Genomic DNA, 18,568 nt, shown 5'->3' with positions numbered 1-18,568 from the left:
GTTTATATAAGTATTATTCTTGACCAAGAAGGTAGCAATTTATATTTGTGACAAAATTAAGGATTAATTTCTGTTCAGTTAAAATGACCTTATGTCTCGGCCGGACATTGTTTGGGAACATTTTGTTTATTTTGATATGAAATGTGTATTTTTGATCAGAGATGTGTCTGAACGGCGCCAAGGTCTGCAATGATGTCACACACACCCACAGCTGCATATCCAACGTGTATTTGGGATTAAAGTTAAATTTAAAGCCATGATTCATGTTAGTTTTATAGTTTATAGTTTTGTATTAGCCTTATTGCTGCACAAAGTGTTAAGACTGTATATGGGAGAGCTTTTTAAGATCCTTTATTTACTATGGCAGTGATTTAGATTTAATTGTTAGATCTAAGATGCATTCGATTATTTAAGTTAGTTTTATAGTTTTAAGTTAGTTTTATAATTACAGAATATAATTTAGGATTGTTAAAGACATATTCTTATTTGTTATTTTGCTTATGATTGTCTTACTACATATTGATGAAATCAAGATGTAATTTGCTGACTTAGCACAAGACACACATTCATGTGTTAAGAATTTATGATCTTTTCATCCTTTAGCTTTTAGATCCTTTAAACTATTTCTGTTTAACTTGGCATTAATTTCTGATGCATTTGACCTTCATAGACTAGACATATTCTTATTTTTTGTTTACTTTCTTATAACATATCTTTGTTGAAAAATTCCATCACCATCTTAAGTACATATTGCCCTATGTTATATCTGACCTGAAGGGGTGTACGTAAGCAATGACCTTTAAAATCTGTTTGTACCTTGCTATCATGTCATATCATCAGAAATATGTCATTATGTTATGATTTACACACACACTGATGGAGATTATTTGACCTGCCCCAAGATCAAGCTGCTCACTTGCACGCAAGTCAAACACACACACATACATCTGAACATTCCATCAGAACAGTGATGTAATTAAAATGTGACTTGCTCACACACCCATACACACATTCATGCACACACACACACACACATAGATATCAAACAGTGATGTCATTTACACACAGATAACACTCGTATATAATAACCCTCTGTATTCTTGTCCAATTGGGAGAGCTTGCGAATAAAGATGTGAACTACATTGGGGTTCCTGTCTTTCTTTGCGACTAACTCCCCCAGAGCTCTGGGTGGTACGATGGCGGGGGTCCCGAGAAGTAAGTTGACCGTTTCCGACTGGGTGAACCCTAACAATTTGGTGTCAGAAGTGGGATACTTCCAATCAGGTAAGGGGTCTCTCTTAATTGATTAGTTGGGGGGGACTTCCGCCTGGTTGGAAGTATCAGAAAAAAACCCAGTTGTTTATTATTTTGATTATGTTATTGGTAATCCTCATGTATAGGCACGGGACGTTTTTATTTTGGTGAACCTCGTAGACTTTTGTTTACAGGATGTTTTATTTTGGGGATCCTCGTAGACTTTTGTTTACGGGATGTTTTTTGGTGACCCTCGTGGAAGAGCCACGGGAAGATTGGTTAACCTCGTGTAAAAGCACGGGAAGGCTATCCTCGTAATTTGTTTATGGGAAGGTGATCCTCGTGAAGTGAAGGAGCTGTCATGGGAAGAGCGTGCTTTTTATGTTAAACCCATAATAATTACCCTAATTAATCTCGGGACTGATTCCTTCGTGCCACGTGCCACCATGGGGGGAAAATTGTATTGTATTAAGGTACCCGGACTCCGAGAAAAAACCCACGGGATTTGGATGAATTGCTGTGGTTTAGCATTCTACACAAATTCTAGACAATTTGGCCGGCTCAGTTTTTGATTTATCCTCATTCAGGTATTTGCAATCTCTAGGAGCTGTGTAATGTATCTTTAATTGTTATAGCATTTATATAAGGCATTACTGGATATGCACAAAATAATGAAACAACAAATCAGTACTCTGGACATGAACAGTTAGAACTGTGTTCCTGGTGTGCATAAATGTCAAACCTTTGGTCAATCAAACCTGTATAACCAACTTCCAAAATCCTTATTTCCCTTATAAAATCCTTATAAGATGCAAATTAAAATGATTTACCTAAAATTTGAATGATAATTAACAATGATATATCCCAGTTACGGGGCGGCACGGTGGTGTAGTGGTTAGCGCTGTCGCCTCACAGCAAGAAGGTCCTGGGTTCGAGCCCCGGGGCCGGCGAGGGCCTTTCTGTGTGGAGTTTGCATGTTCTCCCCGTGTCCGCGTGGGTTTCCTCCGGGTGCTCCGGTTTCCCCCACAGTCCAAAGACATGCAGGTTAGGTTAACTGGTGACTCTAAATTGACCGTAGGTGTGAATGTGAGTGTGAATGGTTGTCTGTGTCTATGTGTCAGCCCTGTGATGACCTGGCGACTTGTCCAGGGTGTACCCCGCCTTTCGCCCGTAGTCAGCTGGGATAGGCTCCAGCTTGCCTGTGACCCTGTAGAAGGATAAAGCGGCTAGAGATAATGAATGAATGAATGGATGATATCCCAGTTACTTTTTATTCAATATTAATAACAATAAACTTTAAGAATGAATACAAAGCTTCAATGTTGGACAAAAAACACAAAGTGAATGTTATGTGCTCTTTTATCATCGTGGGAATTGATTATAGCTCTAAATAAATATTGAAGGTTTTTTTTGTGAAAAAGAATCCGTATAACTTTATTTGTACGCCCGTATACTATGTTTATTAAATCAAATCCGTATAAAATACGGACATTCTGTATATTTATTATAATCTCAACGAAAGCTTCACTGAATTGATTCTTTAGAACAAACTCGCATGCGTGTGAATCAATTTACTTGATTCTTGACTCAGAAACTACGGAAACCTTATTTGTATTCCTGTTTTCAAATTGTAAACAATAATCACACTTTCATGCTGCATGAAATTAAAGTATGAACTTTCCTCAAACCATTACGTGTGCATGAACTCAAACAAATGCAGTCCATGCGTCTGTATCGATTCGCTCGATCGAGTCATTTTTATGTTTCGTCCCGAAAAAGATCCGAATTGTTTGTGAATCTCATCACTGTTACGGGAGGAGAGAAGAGATCCTCTTCCCTCAACAGAGAAAATCTGCTTCTTAATCAATTAGTTTCAGCGTTTGGTGAGTAGACCATCTGTATTTTATTTTATATTCATTGTGTGTGGATAGTCCGAAACTTGTAACTGGAAAGTCACGAGTGGTCCGCGAGGTGATCTCTGAACAGTCTACAAGACGATTAATGTGTTTTAATAATTAATAGTGCAGCTATTAATGCAGTTTCATGTCTAGATCTTATAAATGATGAATACGAAGTAGTTAAAACTAAGACAGAAGTATGTGACGGCAAAATTGTGATGATTATGTGTTAATAACATTAGAACTCCAGTTCCCATAATGCTTGTGAGCTAGGCATGCGCACTAGATGGGAGAGAAGCAGGAAATGTTTTGTATGCCTGGACACAAGTTTATTCAACACGCCTCATGTGTTCATCACCTAGAATAGAACAGATATGGAAAAGGTATAATAAAAGGCATCAAATATTTACCCTACTTGTGAATAGAAATGCCGAAAAGTTTAATGTTTAACATAATGTTTAATGTTGATCTAAAACATTTTAAAACTGATCGTGTAGTGGTAGCTATTTTTATTAATCATATGTAATTCTAACCTTTAAATATCCTATATACTCCTGTTTCTAACGCGTTTTAGCGAAATGTGGACTTGTCTTGTCTGGGAAACATGCAATTCGATCAACAGCGAGCTAACCCGCTGTTTACTTCATTTTTGACATTTTTTGAATAATTGTCGTCCTATTATAAATATAATATTTTGAATAATTATTCCGTCTCTATAGTCTCTCTGTCTCTTTCTGGGAGATAAGGGCTCCCAGACTGTTACAGATAGCAATAATATAAACAACCACCCATGCAAGAACAGCAGACAAGTACACACAGATATCTGCAATGGGCAGAGAAAATCATTATTTTTGGCATTTTCTCACACAATAATAAATTTAATAAGTAATCTCTTTATATTACTAGGTAAATTCCATATACATAAAGTCAAAATGTCTGAGATAACCAATTCTCATTCCCATTATTTTTAATTGAATTAAAAAATGTATTTTGAGTCTCTGTCACATATCGAATCCAACAAAGAGTTCTTATCAGCTATTCAATTTTATTCAAATTACATTCAGTGAAATTGTTTGTCATTTCAATTTGCCCTGTTTTATATTTCCTTTTCTTTTTTTAAACTTATTGCTCCTTATGAGGCTAAGCTTAAACATGTTCCTCCTAATTTCGAACTATTGATATGAAATGCTCTGATTAACTGTTTGCTGAGTTTTAAACCTCCATATTTTTGCCTTTAAAAACCACAGAGGATATGGAATGGATAGGCTTTTAATGTATTTAGTTAACCATTATTTTTTCAGCAAGAAACAGAGTTAACTTGAAGAATGTTGAGAAAAAAAAAGGGAGAAAATTTTTTTCCTTCCAGTGGTGTTTATAAATCGGAGACTTGGGTTTATCTTTATTTAACCATTAAGAAAAAAACGTCATAAATTATCATGATTATGATACATTGGCTTGTATAAGTATTCATTGTCCTTGAACCTTTCCGCATTTTGTTGAACTGCAACCTGGAACTTAAATTGACATGAAACTAAACAAAATATGATTCAATATTCATGTGCATCCTGTTTATATTAAGCAGTACCTCTCTCTCTGGATCGATGTCATCCTACAGTCTCTTCTTGAGCAAGGCGTGGTGAGACCGTGCACCAGCTCGTACAATACACCTGTCAATCCAGTACCTAAACCCGATGGTACCTGGCGTTTTACACAAGATTTACGTAAGATTAATGAATTGATTGTTTCTTCTGTAATGTCACAGGTTCCTGCTCATCATTGCTGTTTTTCCATTAATGATCTCTGTTCTGCCTTTTTTCACGCACATGAGGAGATAGTGTTTGGACTCAAGGTTTCATTGACTCTCCTGCTGTTTTTTTTTTTCCAGCTGTAATTCAAATTCATAACGCACTCTGTGACCTCTCCCTCCCTCAGGACTCTGTGGTCTGTGTGTTCTGGTATCTGCTGAGTCACCAGAAATCTGCCAAGACACTGACACTTGCGCCTGCACCAACATCTGGCGCATAAGGGCTTTAAGGTTTCCAGAACCAAGCTGCAATATTGCATGGACACTTAAGTATTTGAACTTTTGAAGTTTTGAACTTTCTCAAGGCTCTCATTCTAGACACAAAACGCCCTGCCCTCTGTGCACAAAACGCCCTGCAACTAAACATGCACTGATGTCTTTTCTGGGTCAGAAAATGGATCCCTGACTGCTCTTTATATGACAAGCTTCTCCGTTCTGCAATCTCTCATCACGATCCACTGCAACATCCTTTGACCTGGACTGACACTATGGTGGTCGCTTATCACTCCCTCAGAAGCACTCTTTGTTCCGCCCCTGGGGTTACCTGATCACTTCAAGCCCTTCCACCTCTATGCCTGTGAACACCAAGGCACAGCCTCTGGGGAGCATGAGGGGGGGGGACTGCAGCATTGTGTGTTTTTATCCAAAACATTAGACATTGTTGCTCAAGGCTTACCTGCGTGTCTGGGGGCTGTCTCTGCATGTGCTTTGATGGTTTTAGATGCGGAAAAATTGGTTTTGTCTCACCCACTGATCTTGCACTCGTCACATCAAGTTAAACAGGTGTTGCAAAATTTACAGACCCATTAAATTAATTTATCAGTAATTTAATTGATAATTAAATTAACATATGACTGTTTATTCTCTGTTCTACTAACAATCTCGAAATTCGTGTCACATCCTCTTTTGATAATGTAGGTCACGCTCTCGCATGCCTCCTTAACTCTCGGGATGACATTGATATTGTCTGTCTAAAAAAATCGTACATACTACTAGTATCAGGTCTGATCTCTCCTCCAGCCCTCTAGGTATGGGGGAAGTGCTCTTTGTTGATGGTTCTTGTTCTAAACGGTGTATAATATTTATAATTTATGATATTTATCATACCTCTGTGGTTACTCTGTGTGTTCACTGCCTGATATTCTGCATGAGGCATACGCTCCTCCTTTCTCATTTGATTTTTGTCATCTTGATTGTGGACAAATTCTCTAAATGGGTAGAAGTTTTTCCCTGTTCTCGAGAGAACACGAAGGTAGTTACTCGTACTCTGGCAAAAGAAATAATACTTAGTTATAATAATAATAATACATTTTATTTATAAGTGCCTTTCAAGGTACCCAAGGACACTGGACAGTAAAAAAGAAAAACAAACAATAAAAGCAGAACAATAAAATAACAACAATAAAATAATAAGAAATCAATAATAATAATTATTGTTATAGTTATGGGGTTTCAGACGCCATAGACTTAGACAAAGGTACCCCTTTCACCTCAAAAGTCACACAAAACCTTTGTAAGTATCTCTAAACTAAACTGGTGTTTTCACATTCCTCAATCCTCTGGTATCGTAGAACGTACTAATCGAACATTGAAAGACAAATTAATTAAGGTCATGCAGGACACAGGTTTGGCTCTGTAATCCATAATTCATTCTGGCTGAAATTCGTGTGACACCAAGAAATTATTTTTGGAAGATCTTTCCCTCTCCCCTGGAAGAAGGGAACTCCGGCTCCGGGTACCTCTGATTTGAAAATGCATATGGATAAGTATTCTGCAGCCCTTATAAATAAGTTGTATAAAATTTGTACCAAGGTCAATAATACCATATTATCTCCACCACACACCCCTTTCACGTGGGAGACAAGTGCTGGTGTGACTTTTTAAAGTAACGATTTGGACAATTGGGAAAACCTAGATATGGTGGGCCTGCAGACATAGTCGCCATTACTTTTACTGCTGTTTTAACTGACCTTTTTCCACAGTGGATCCATGCCACGCGATTGAAGAAGGCTCCATAACAAAGTTGTGTTACAATGACAAGTTTGCTACTAACGTTTTCTCTGTGTCCCTTTCCAGTCTCTGTTCTCTCTCTCTCTATTTCTGAGCTCTACACAGATTCAACTGAGAATCCTCAAGACGTTGTGAACAAAGAGGGGAAGAGATCTTGCGCCCCGTTTGGGACCAATCATCCTCACTACAACCATGACAGTCCTCATCACGGGTTTCGTGACTTCATTGTTGCTCGGGGCAGGGCTACCCGCCCGAGCCTTCGTGACTGCTTCATCTTTGCTCGGGGCAGAGTTACCCGCCCGAGCCTTCTGGACCACTTCATTGCTCGGAGCAGGGTTACCCGCTTGAGCTGGACTTCGAGACAACATCTTCTGGCAATTTGCTAACTGGACTGCACAAGCGCACACCACACGAATGTGTTATGTCTTTCATCTGATGCCGTTTTCTACTATTATTACACATCTCTATGCTCTGAAACTCTGTATTCTTACAGGACTCTGTTTTCACTATAGGTCGATATGCCTCCTAATTTCATTTTCCCTCACTGTTTTAGAACAAATTACTCTGAAGGAAGTAGCGTGTATTTGGGACGAATTAAGAGATTTTGAGTTTCTCTAAGCTCCGGTGAGGTGGGACGAGGGCTAATCGGGCATGCCCGCCCTCTGAGCACCAATATACGTCAAGAAGGGCAAAGATTAACTCAAGATTAATTCTCGATGTAATCACATATATGATCATGAGGTGGTAATGATCATATATGATCCTAGGATTTGATAATAGTGATACTATTATCAAATCCTAGGATCATATATGAACTGTGTGTACCTTGCTATCATGTCATATCATCAGAAATATGTCATTATGTTATAATTTACACACACACTGATGGAGATTATTTGACCTGCCCCAAGATCAAGCTGCTCACTTGCACGCAAGTCAAACACACACACATACATCTGAACATTCCATCAGAACAGTGATGTAATTAAAATATGACTTTCTGACACACACATACACACATTCATGCACACACACACATAGATATCAAACAGTGATGTCATTTACACACAGATAACACTCGTATATAATAACCCTCTGTATTCTTGTCCAATTGGGGGAACTTGCGAATAAAGATGTGAACTACATTGGGGTTCCTGTCTTTCTTTGCGACTAACCCCCCCAGAGCTCTGGGTGGTACAATGGCGGGGGTCCCGAGAAGTAAGTTGACCGTTTCCGACTGGGTGAACCCTAACAATATCAGTAAATATTATTGTTTTAAGACAAGAAGCAATTTGGGGACATAGTTGTGTATTAAATAGTAATAAGAAAAAAATACATAAGAAAAAGCTGATTGAAACTCCTTTGCCACTGTAAATGCTTTACTAGCAAAAGTAAATGACTGCAAAATTAATATAAACACTATTATATCCATTCATAACATCAAGATTTTTGCAAGAGAAAAAAAAAACTTAAACAGTGACATAATTACAACATTTTCTGAACCAGGACACTTCAGAGAGCACTTAAGCAGAACCTTTAAGAAGAAACATCCTCAGCTCAGGCTTTGTCTATATATGTTTTCTTCTGAGGTATTAAAAAAACTTGTTTCTTGCATTTACATTATTGCTATTATTGTGATTTACTATATAACTATTGCAAATTATTCCTTTCTGATTTGAACAATCATTTGTAGTTTTCCTGCTCTGTCACCAGTGTTTGTATATCAGTAGTGAGCTGTGGGTGGTAAAAAAGAGCAACTGGACTTGCTTGAAGATTCTTGAAGACATTTCACCTCTCATCCGAAAGGCTTCTTCAGTTCTGTCTGACTAATAGGGATTATCAGGTATTTATCCTCTCATGGATGAAAAGCAATCCTAAAGTGTCATTGAGTCATCCTGTTGGAGTGGGTCACTGAGGGCTGGGTGTGAACGGCCTAGAGAGTCGTTGGGGTGATCAGTGGATTGTTGGTTCTCTCAGTCCTCCTGTGAGTCACTGAAAACAGCTGGGTTTTGGTGTGCATTCAGTTGTCTGGGAAGTGTGCCAAGGACTGCATTGTAGGTGGCTGATAAATGGTGTCTTAGACCACCACCTCTGTTCAGGTGGTTGTTCCAGGTTGACAAAAATGGCTTCTTTAACTCCTCACTCATACCAATGATCCTCTCTGGCTAAATGCGTACGCTGCAATCCTGAAATGAGTGTCCTGTGTTGTTAAGATGCAGATAGACAGCAGAGTCCTGGCCTGAGGAACTGGCTCTCCTGTGTTGAGCCATGCACCTGTGAAGCGGTTGTTTTGTTTCTCCAATATATGAGTCCGTGCATTCCTCACTGCACTGAATTGCATACACTACGTTGTCCTGTTTGTGTCTGGCTATTCTGTCCTTAGGGTGGACCAGTTTCTGCTTCAGGGTGTTACTGGGTCTGAAATGTACCGGAATGTTGTGTTTGTAGAAGATCCTCCTGAGTTTCTCAGATAGACCAGAAATGTAGGGAATGACAATGTTCTTGTTTTTGTTCCTGTTATCTTCCTTGTCCATTATGTTCCTTTTTCTGCTCTTGAAGAAAGCCCAGTTGGGATACCCACAGTTCTGAAGTGCTTTCTTGATGTGATTTTTGCTCCTTCTCTTTTTCCTCTACCGTTGTAGGAATGTTCTGACCCCTGTGTTGTAAGGTCCTAATGACGCCCAATTTGTGTTCCAGTGGGTGGTGTGAGTCGAAGAGTAGGTACTGGTCTGTGTGTGTGGGTTTCCGGTAGACCTCGATGCTAAGGCTTCTGTCTTGTCTAATGTGTACATCACAATCCAAGAAGGCTAGATTATTCCCACTGGCGTCCTCCCGAGTGAAACTGATAGAGGAAGTGGAACATAAAGCTTTGACCACTTTTTCAGGAGTTGCTCCCAGCCACTGGTTCAGATATGTGGATGACACCTGGGTTAAAATCAAAACCCATGAGGTGGAAGCCTTCTCTAAGCACATCAATGCAGTGGATATCAACATCAGTTTCACCCAGGAGGACGTCAGTGGGAATAATCTAGCCTTCTTGGATTGTGATGTACACATTAGACAAGACAGAAGCCTTAGCATCGAGGTCTACTGGAAATTAAGAATGTCCTTTTACAGAGCCGCAGTGCTCTTAAGGGTCACACATTTTACAATATTTGGGATGACTTTTGAACTGATAGCACTTCTGTCTTACTTCTTGAGTGATGACAAGAGGAACAAAACATTGTTTCCAGAAAAAGTATACTGACCACACAAATTTGTCACCCACAAAATATGCACAATTCTTTATGTACGACTGTATAAAAAGAAACCAGCAAAAATTGATCAGTCTCTTGGGCTGTGATTTTCAACTCGTGAGTATGGAAGCAAGCATCAGTGTCACTTAAAATAATATCTAAATTATTATTATTATTATTATTATTATTATTATTATTATTATTATTCGTAGTAGTAGTAAACTTTAAACATGCAACTTCACACCTCCAGGGTTCTGAGTTCAATACTGAGCACGGGTTACTGTCTGTGTGGATTTTCACTGGTCTTCCCCATGTTCGCATGAATTTCCTCCAGGTTCTCCAAGTTTCCTCCTACTGTCCAAAAACGTGTGGGTAGATGGATTGGTTATGTTAAATTGCACTTAGTTGTGAATGAGAGTGTGAATGTTTGAATGCATGGTATTCTGCCACCCTTACACGCCCTGCATAAGCTGGCAGACAGATAACTCCTCCTCCAATCACCACGCTGAAGATTTCTTGAACTTCGTTTAATGATGAGTGAAGTTGGGTAAAACTACAAAGATACAAACATGGATTGTATTCTTCTGTAACAAAATACATATGAAATCCAATAACAGTTTTAAAGTCCATTAACTCTTATTTCTTTTTAACAGCAATACATATATTCTTTATCAACATGGAAGTATTTTTAACATCTGACAACGGATTACCTCGTCCTGGGGCCTACATCAAGAATCAGTGTAACACATGTAATATCAGCTCGTAAAAATATGATGTCCCATCTACGCAAATTAAACAAATATTCATAAAAAATACAACATAAAACTTCCTTTAACATCATAACCTACCGACAGTACATCCAAAGACAAGGAATGTGAAGGATTAAGTTTGATGTGTCAGCAGATTATTTTCTCACATGAACTTCTCTGATTTGACTTCCTAATGTTGTTGCTAAGATACTGATGTCATCAGTAAACATATCGCTCTTAAAGCGACAGAACACGTTACAGTGCTAGAGAGACAGAACACTCCCCGTCTGGTGTCCCTAGGATACCACTATATAACAGTTAACATAACAAATAACACAGTTCTGAAGCTATTCAGAGGGAAGGAGTGTAATGACTTGGGTTATAGGGCGTAGGAACAGTTTCACCCCTTCTTTGTCAGCGACCTTCACTTCCACCTTGCGGACCCTTCCGTCTTCACTTGGAAACACCTTGGTGATGCGTGCAAGTGGCCAGTCATTTCGCTTGGATTGACAGTCTTTCATGAGGACCACAGTCCCCACTGTGATGTTCTGCTTGTCGGCCTGCCACTTCCTCCTCGGCTGGAGGGTAGACAGGTATTGTTTCCGCCATCTGTCCCAGAAGGTGCTCGCTAAACTCTGCACCTGCTTCCATTGACGTCTGAAGAGGTCTTTGCCCCGAAATTCACCTGAAGGGACAGGGGTCGGACCGAGCTTCTGCGTCAGCAGCGAGGTGGGTGCCAGAACTGAGGGGTCATCCGGATCAGTGGAGACGGGTATTAGGGGCCTTGAGTTCACAATGGCAGAGGCCTCAGCCATGAACGTAGCAAGAACTTCATGGGTTATTCTGGAGGGGCCTATTTGAAGCATCATAGAGTCCAAGATGCTGCGGGTGACTCCTATCATCCGTTCCCATGCTCCGCCCATGTGTGAGGCGTGGGGTGGATTAAAGGTCCACTTGCATCCTTGGTCTGCGAGAAACTGGGATACTTTGCTCTCATCCAAGTTGGAGGAGATGTTCAGTTCTTTGCATGCTCCAACAAAGTTTGTTCCGCGATCGGAACGCATCTGTTTCACTGGGCCACGAATGGCAATGAAGCGTCTCACAGCGTTTATGAAAGAGGAGGTGTCCATGCTTTCTATTATTTCTATGTGGATCGCTCTAACGCTTAGGCAGGTGAATAGTACTGCCCACCTCTTGTCGTTGGCATGGCCACCTCTAGTGCGTCGGGTAGAGACAGTCCAGGGGCCAAACACATCAACCCCCACATATGTAAAGGGTGGCTCCATACTGACTCTGTCTGAAGGCAAGTCCGCCATTTTCTGCACTTCACATTTTCCTCTGAGCCTCCTACATGTCACACACTTGAAGATGAGCGAGCTCACACATCTTTTGGCTCCTACAATCCAGTAGCCCGCTACACGCACAGCACCTTCAGTCAGATGACGTCCTTGATGTTGACACTGTTCATGATAATGTCTCACGATAAGGACGGCCAGGTGGTGTCTCCCAGGGATTATGATGGGATTCTTTTCTCCCGGACTGATGTTTGCCTGGGAAATGCGGCCTCCAACTCTCAAGATCCCGTCTTCTCCCATCACAGGATTCAAGGTAAGTAAAGGGCTGTCTTTTGGAAGGTTTTTCTTGTTTCTGATGCACTGAAGTTCTTCTTGATAGGCCTCTTCCTGTACAGCTTTGATGATAACATTCTTGGCCTTTGAGAGGTTGTCTGTGTTATGGGATTCAGCGCAATAGTGCCAGCCTTTACAGTCCCCTGGCTCTTTGAGTGGGTCTCTTTTGAATGAGCTAACAATGTGTATGAGGCTCGCCACACTTCGAAACAGGGCCTTTAAGGTGGAAAAGTGCTCAAAGCGCTGTGTGTCGAGGTGGTGCTCCTCGGCAGTGGTGCTGAGTGCAGTAACTTCGGGGCGCACATCTGCATCCTCATCTGGGTTCACTAGGTCGAAGTTGTCTGCACTGTAAGTTGACTGCTCTGAGCGTGTTAAGAATGAGGGCCCTGTGAGCCACGTGGTGTCTTTGAGGCGAGCGGCAGGCACAGACCTTGTTGCTAGGTCGGCTGGGTTCTGGTTGCTAGCCACGTAACGCCATTGTTGAGGCTCTGAACTTCTTCTGATTCTCTGGACTCTGTTGTTCACAAACACATAGAACCTACGTTTTTCATTGTTGATGTATCCGAGGACAATTTTACTGTCTGTGAAGAAGGTCACCTTATCAACAGGGATGTCCATCTCTGCCTTGATGGTCTCTGCTATGTCCACAGCTAAGACGGCAGCGCAAAGCTCGAGGCGGGGAATAGTTAAATCTGGACGTGGGGCAAGTTTAGCTTTGCCGAGAATGAAGCCTACGTGGAGGCCCCCACCTTGGTCCGTAACTCTTAGATAGGCTACTGCCCCTATAGCTAAGATGGACGCGTCTGAGAAAACACAGAGTTCTCGGTGTAAGGCTGCAGAGGGGGAGGTCTGGGTATAAGGCCTTGGGATTTTCAGAGCTTGAAGCCCTTGCAAAGAATCTCTCCACTGGTCCCACAGCACCTGTTTGTCGCTAGGTAAGGGCGCGTCCCAGTCTCGGGTGTCTGCTGTAAGGTCTCTAAGCAAAGCCTTGCCTCGAATGACAACTGGGGCAGCAAATCCAAGTGGGTCGTACAAACCATTTATGGTGGACAACACTCCACGGCGAGTGAATGGTTTTTTATCACCCGAAACCTGGAAGGTGAACGTGTCGCTCTTGAGGTCCCAGGTAATGCCAAGCGTGCGTTGAACTGGCAATGTGTCCTGACCTAGGTTCAAGTCTCTTAGCCCACTAGCGTGGTCTTCTGTAGGGAAGGCTTTCATGACTTCCTCACTGTTCGAGGTGATCTTGTGAAGCCGTAGATTTGAGCAGGCCAGCATCTCCTGCGTTCTTTTAAGGAGGTCAACGGCGACTGCAGCTGAGGGCAACGATTTTAGACCATCGTCTACGTAAAAGTCTCTCTCCACAAATTCACGAGCGTCTTCACCGTACTCAGCTTCTCCTTCCTTAGCTGCTTGTCTGAGGCCATAGATTGCTACAGAGGGGGAGGGGCTATTGCCGAAGACATGGACCTTCATCCTGAACTCGATGACTCCCTTGCTTTCGTCATTGTCTCGATACCAGAAGAAGCGGAGGAAGTTCCTGTCTTGTGGTCTGACGACGAAGCAGTGAAACATCTGCTGTATGTCTGTGGTGATGGCTATCGCCTCTCTCCTAAAGCGGATAAGTACTCCAAGGAGACTATTGTTGAGGTCAGGGCCGGTCAGGAGCACGTCATTGAGAGAGACCCCATCATGTTGACAGCTTGAATCAAAGACCACCCTGATCTGGCCCGGCTTCTTTGGGTGGTAAACCCCGAAAAGAGGTAAGTACCAACACTCCTCATGTTCCTTAAGAGGAGGGGCCACTTCCGCATGACCTTGCTCCAGTATCTTCTCCATGAAGCCAAAAAAGTGGTCTTTCATATCAGGTTTTCTGGAGAAGGACTTTTCTAATGACTTAAAACGGTTCAAGGTCTGTCCTTTGTTATTGGGTAGGTGCCTTCTCTGTGGCTTGAAGGGGAGGGGAGCCACCCAGCTGCTTTCTTCGTCTTTGTAAACACCTTCTTTCATGATGTGGAGGAAAGTCGTGTCTTCAAAGGAATGAGCTAACTTCTCATCATGGTCTGTTCTCTGAAAAATGTCATCTCCGAGGTGTGGTCTACTCATGTCTTGTGACACTTTCTTTTCTGGGACACGAGTGGGTGCATTCGGAGGGCTTGTGTTACAGACGCTCTCTTTAACAAGGAGCGTGTTGGGGCATGGTTCAAAGAGTGATTGCCTGCCATTGTCCAGAGTGTTTGTGAAGAAGACGTTGACACTTGGTGGTTTATGGACTCTTCCCAGGCAGACGTTACCCACTAGGACCCAGCCGAGGTCTAGCTTCTGAGCGTAGGGGGCGTCATGCGATCCATTTATTTGTCTTCTCACTTTATGTACTCTTATTATGTCTCTGCCGAGAAGCATCATTATTTGGGCATCATGATCGAGCTCTGGGATTTGTCCCGCTATAGGCCTTAGGTGAGAGTGGTGATGAGCAGCTTGTGGTGTGGGGATCTCTGAGCGGTTGTCGGGGATGTTATTGCACTCTATCAAGGTTGGGAGGGGCAGAGTGACGTGTCCATCCATGGAGCTTATTTGGAAGCCGCACGCTCGTCTCCCACTTGCCTCTGCTACGCCTGCACAGGTTTTCAGACGGTAAGGTAAGCTTTGGCAAGATACGTCGAAAACATCGAAGAACTCTGGCTTCACCAACGAACGATTGCTCTGGTCATCGATGACAGCATAGACTTTGACTGCTTTATCTTGTTGACCGGATGGGAATACTTTCACCAGGCAAATCTTAGAACAACTTTTACCGCTGAGTTGGGTTCCACAAACTTCAGTGCAGAGGGCCGACAGGTCTTCTTTGTTAGAGTCACTTCCCTCCCCGCCATGGGCGTCAGCAGGGGTGAGGGCCTTTGAGAACTCAGGTGTAGGTCCTGGGTGTAATGCAGAGTGGTGTCTCTCGCTGCCACATTCAATGCATTTTATCTCTTTGTCACAGTCCCTGGCTAGATGTGTGGTGGATGCTAAGCATTTGAAACAAATACCGTTCAGCTTTAGAAGGGCCTTTCTGTCTTCTAGAGACTTATCTCGAAAGCTACGACACTTGTGTATGGGGTGTGGCTTCTTATGGATTGGGCAATGCTTTGCTGGGTCAATGTGAGCTCTGGTTGTGTCTGTCTTTTGTGGGGAGACATCTGTTTTGTGGACTGCAACTGACATTCTGTTTGTGTTTTTGAGGTGATCTGATTTTGCATGGTCAGCATAGTGAGGAAGCGAAAAGCTGGGGTCATTGCGCATCTTCGCCTGTTCAGATATAAAGTCCACAAGGACAGAGAAGGGGGGAAAAGAGACCCCATGCTGCTTTTTAAACGTGTAGCCTAGCACCATCCACCTCTCTTGCATTGTAAAGGGCAGTTTGTGGACAATGTTAGCTATTCCCCGAGCTGTATCCAGGCAGGCTAGTCCCGAGAGCACTCCTTCTAATTTGGCCGCTTGGAGCTCCATTAACAGGTCGCCTAACTCTCTCAGTTTTTTCCAGTCTCTGTTGGAGATCTTTGGAAAGCTGTCCACTTTTTTTAGAAGCGCACTTTCAATGACTTCAGGTGCTCCAAAGCACTCGTCAAGCCTCTGCCAAATCATATCTAGGCCTCTCGCAGGGTTATAGGCATGTACACCTCTTATGCGTTTCGCCTGTTCACCCGATTCCTTGCCTAGCCATTTGACTAGGAGATCCATCTCCTCCTTGGCTGAGAGGTTGAGGCTGGTTGTGGTGTTTAAGAATGATGCCTTCCAGGCCCTATAATTTTCTGGCCTGTCGTCAAACTGCAATAAGCCCGTTGCAATGATTTCTCTGCGTGCCATAAATTTGACAAAATCAGACATGTTGTTATTGTTGTCTGTGTGTGACTGAGAGGGGCTGTTAATGTTTCCATAATCAGCTGGAGCCGGGTTAAAAGCAGGAAGCTGGGGTTGTGTGGCTGATGGAAGTGCTTGTGACTCAACATTAGTGAGAAGTTGCGGTGGTCGCACTGGAGCCTGTGGCTGTGTCGTGCCAGAATGTCTGACTGGCCTTGGGGCAGGTAAGTAAATGTCTTTGTCAGGTGGCTTGACATGGCCGAAATAAGCCTCATGCCTTTGTTGTCTTTGGCCTGGATGTTCTGTGATAGCTGAAGGCTTGCAGGTGTTTGCAGTAGTGTGAGTAACGTATTTGTCTGCGTTGACAGCGTGACGAATGGGAACATATGTATCAGCATCGGAGAGGAGCCCTGAGTATGGCTTATTATGATGTGTGTCGCCATCGGAGGGCTGCTCCGAAAATGGCTTGGTGGGGCGTGCATTGGCCCCAGAGGGGGGCGAGTGTGACCTGCTTAGGGAAAGGTCTCTATCCATATCTATACCATGCAACTCTGATGGCACTGGTGGTAGGCATGGGTTCTCAGTCCCTGTGGCTGGATCTGCATGAATGTCTGCCCATAAGCCTGCTTGCTCTCGAACATATTCACTCGTTCGCTGAAGACTGTCGTGTGGGGTGTGTTTTACATCCAATTCGCTGTTAGATCCATTTTCACATGTGAGGGCTGTAGCTAATGCTTCTGCCTTGGCAGCTGCGGCTGCGGCTGCTTTTTCGGCACTTAAAACTTCAAGCTGTGCTTCAAGATATACCTTTTCGGCATCCAATTTTGCTTTTTGCATTTTGATTTGCATCTCTTTTTCTGCATATTTGATTCTGGCTTTTGCCTCTTCGGCTTCGGCGTAGGCTATTGCAGCCGCTGAGCTAGCAGCGGAGCTACGGGAGCGCCTACTAGATGCGGTCGACATGCCGCGCCATGTAGCAAAAGAGTTTGGCGATTGCTGCTTCTGCCTTTCCATAATGTGGCTGTAGCCTGATCGCTGCGTCTATGCTCCGAAGTGAGCCTCCTTCTGACTGTTCTGCTGTGACGTCACTGACCTTTTCTGAATCCAAGCCCGCCAGGGTGCTGTCGTTTTACTATTCTGCCACCCTTACACGCCCTGCATAAGCTGGCAGACAGATAACTCCTCCTCCAATCACCACGCTGAAGATTTCTTGAACTTCGTTTAATGATGAGTGAAGTTGGGTAAAACTACAAAGATACAAACATGGATTGTATTCTTCTGTAACAAAATACATATGAAATCCAATAACAGTTTTAAAGTCCATTAACTCTTATTTCTTTTTAACAGCAATACATATATTCTTTATCAACATGGAAGTATTTTTAACATCTGACAACGGATTACCTCGTCCTGGGGCCTACATCAAGAATCAGTGTAACACATGTAATATCAGCTCGTAAAAATATGATGTCCCATCTACGCAAATTAAACAAATATTCATAAAAAATACAACATAAAACTTCCTTTAACATCATAACCTACCGACAGTACATCCAAAGACAAGGAATGTGAAGGATTAAGTTTGATGTGTCAGCAGATTATTTTCTCACATGAACTTCTCTGATTTGACTTCCTAATGTTGTTGCTAAGATACTGATGTCATCAGTAAACATATCGCTCTTAAAGCGACAGAACACGTTACAGTGCTAGAGAGACAGAACACATGGTGCCTTGTGATGTACTAGTGTCTGATCTGGGCTGAATTCTCCCACCTTGCTCTCAGCATTGTGGGGATAGGCTCCATATCCACCATGACCATGGCCAGGATAAAGCGGTTACTGAAAATGAATGAATTAATCAATCAATTGAATGAATACAGTTTAAACACCATTGTTGCAGTTGCTAAATATGTTTGCAAAATAGATTCATTTTTTATTCTGAAAGGTTTAATAATGTCTTGTTTAGACTGTGTTAAGTGTATAGGGGATGCTACATGAAAAAGCTTATTTTAGAAAAGCACATTTAAGATGAAGGCTACACTTTGGGAAGAGAACTAATCACACAACTCAATCTGAGGTTTCTGATTTTCAATGTCATTTATTGTGTTTAATTGTGACTGGGGTGGCACGGTGGCGTAGTGGTTAGCGCT

The 18,568-nt window shown here is 42.4% G+C and overlaps 1 protein-coding gene and 1 long non-coding RNA gene across 4 annotated transcripts; one reads left to right on the top strand and one right to left on the bottom strand.

Moving 5' to 3' along the window:
• The first annotated feature begins 4,308 nt into the window (after nucleotides 1–4,308).
• LOC132890587 (uncharacterized) lies at nucleotides 4,309–8,111 on the top strand. Its single transcript, XR_009655219.1, has 2 exons — nucleotides 4,309–4,873; nucleotides 5,085–8,111. It is a non-coding gene; the product is annotated as an uncharacterized LOC132890587 (long non-coding RNA).
• Nucleotides 8,112–10,433: 2,322 nt separating this feature from the next.
• Nucleotides 10,434–18,112, bottom strand: LOC132890586 (uncharacterized). 3 transcript variants are annotated; one of them, XR_009655217.1, is made up of 3 exons: nucleotides 17,962–18,112; nucleotides 11,051–17,666; nucleotides 10,434–10,755 (listed from the first exon to the last, which is right to left on the bottom strand). XR_009655217.1 is itself a non-coding variant. In XM_060927591.1 (2 exons), the coding sequence occupies exon 2, from the start codon at nucleotides 17,431–17,433 to the stop codon at nucleotides 11,299–11,301; it is 6,135 nt and encodes a 2,044-aa protein (XP_060783574.1). In that variant the 5' UTR covers nucleotides 17,434–17,666; nucleotides 17,962–18,112; the 3' UTR covers nucleotides 10,780–11,298. The 3 variants fall into 3 exon arrangements, 1 of the variants encoding a protein (XP_060783574.1); XR_009655218.1 differs by having other exon boundaries at nucleotides 11,051–18,112; XM_060927591.1 differs by lacking the exon at nucleotides 10,434–10,755 and having other exon boundaries at nucleotides 10,780–17,666.
• Between the last annotated feature and the right edge of the window lie 456 nt (nucleotides 18,113–18,568).

Source organism: Neoarius graeffei, chromosome 8 (genome assembly GCF_027579695.1).
Source record: "Neoarius graeffei isolate fNeoGra1 chromosome 8, fNeoGra1.pri, whole genome shotgun sequence".
Classification (NCBI taxonomy): domain Eukaryota; kingdom Metazoa; phylum Chordata; class Actinopteri; order Siluriformes; family Ariidae; genus Neoarius; species Neoarius graeffei.
The sequence above is the reverse complement of the archived record's forward strand: the minus strand, read 5'-3'. Positions and strand labels throughout refer to the sequence as shown.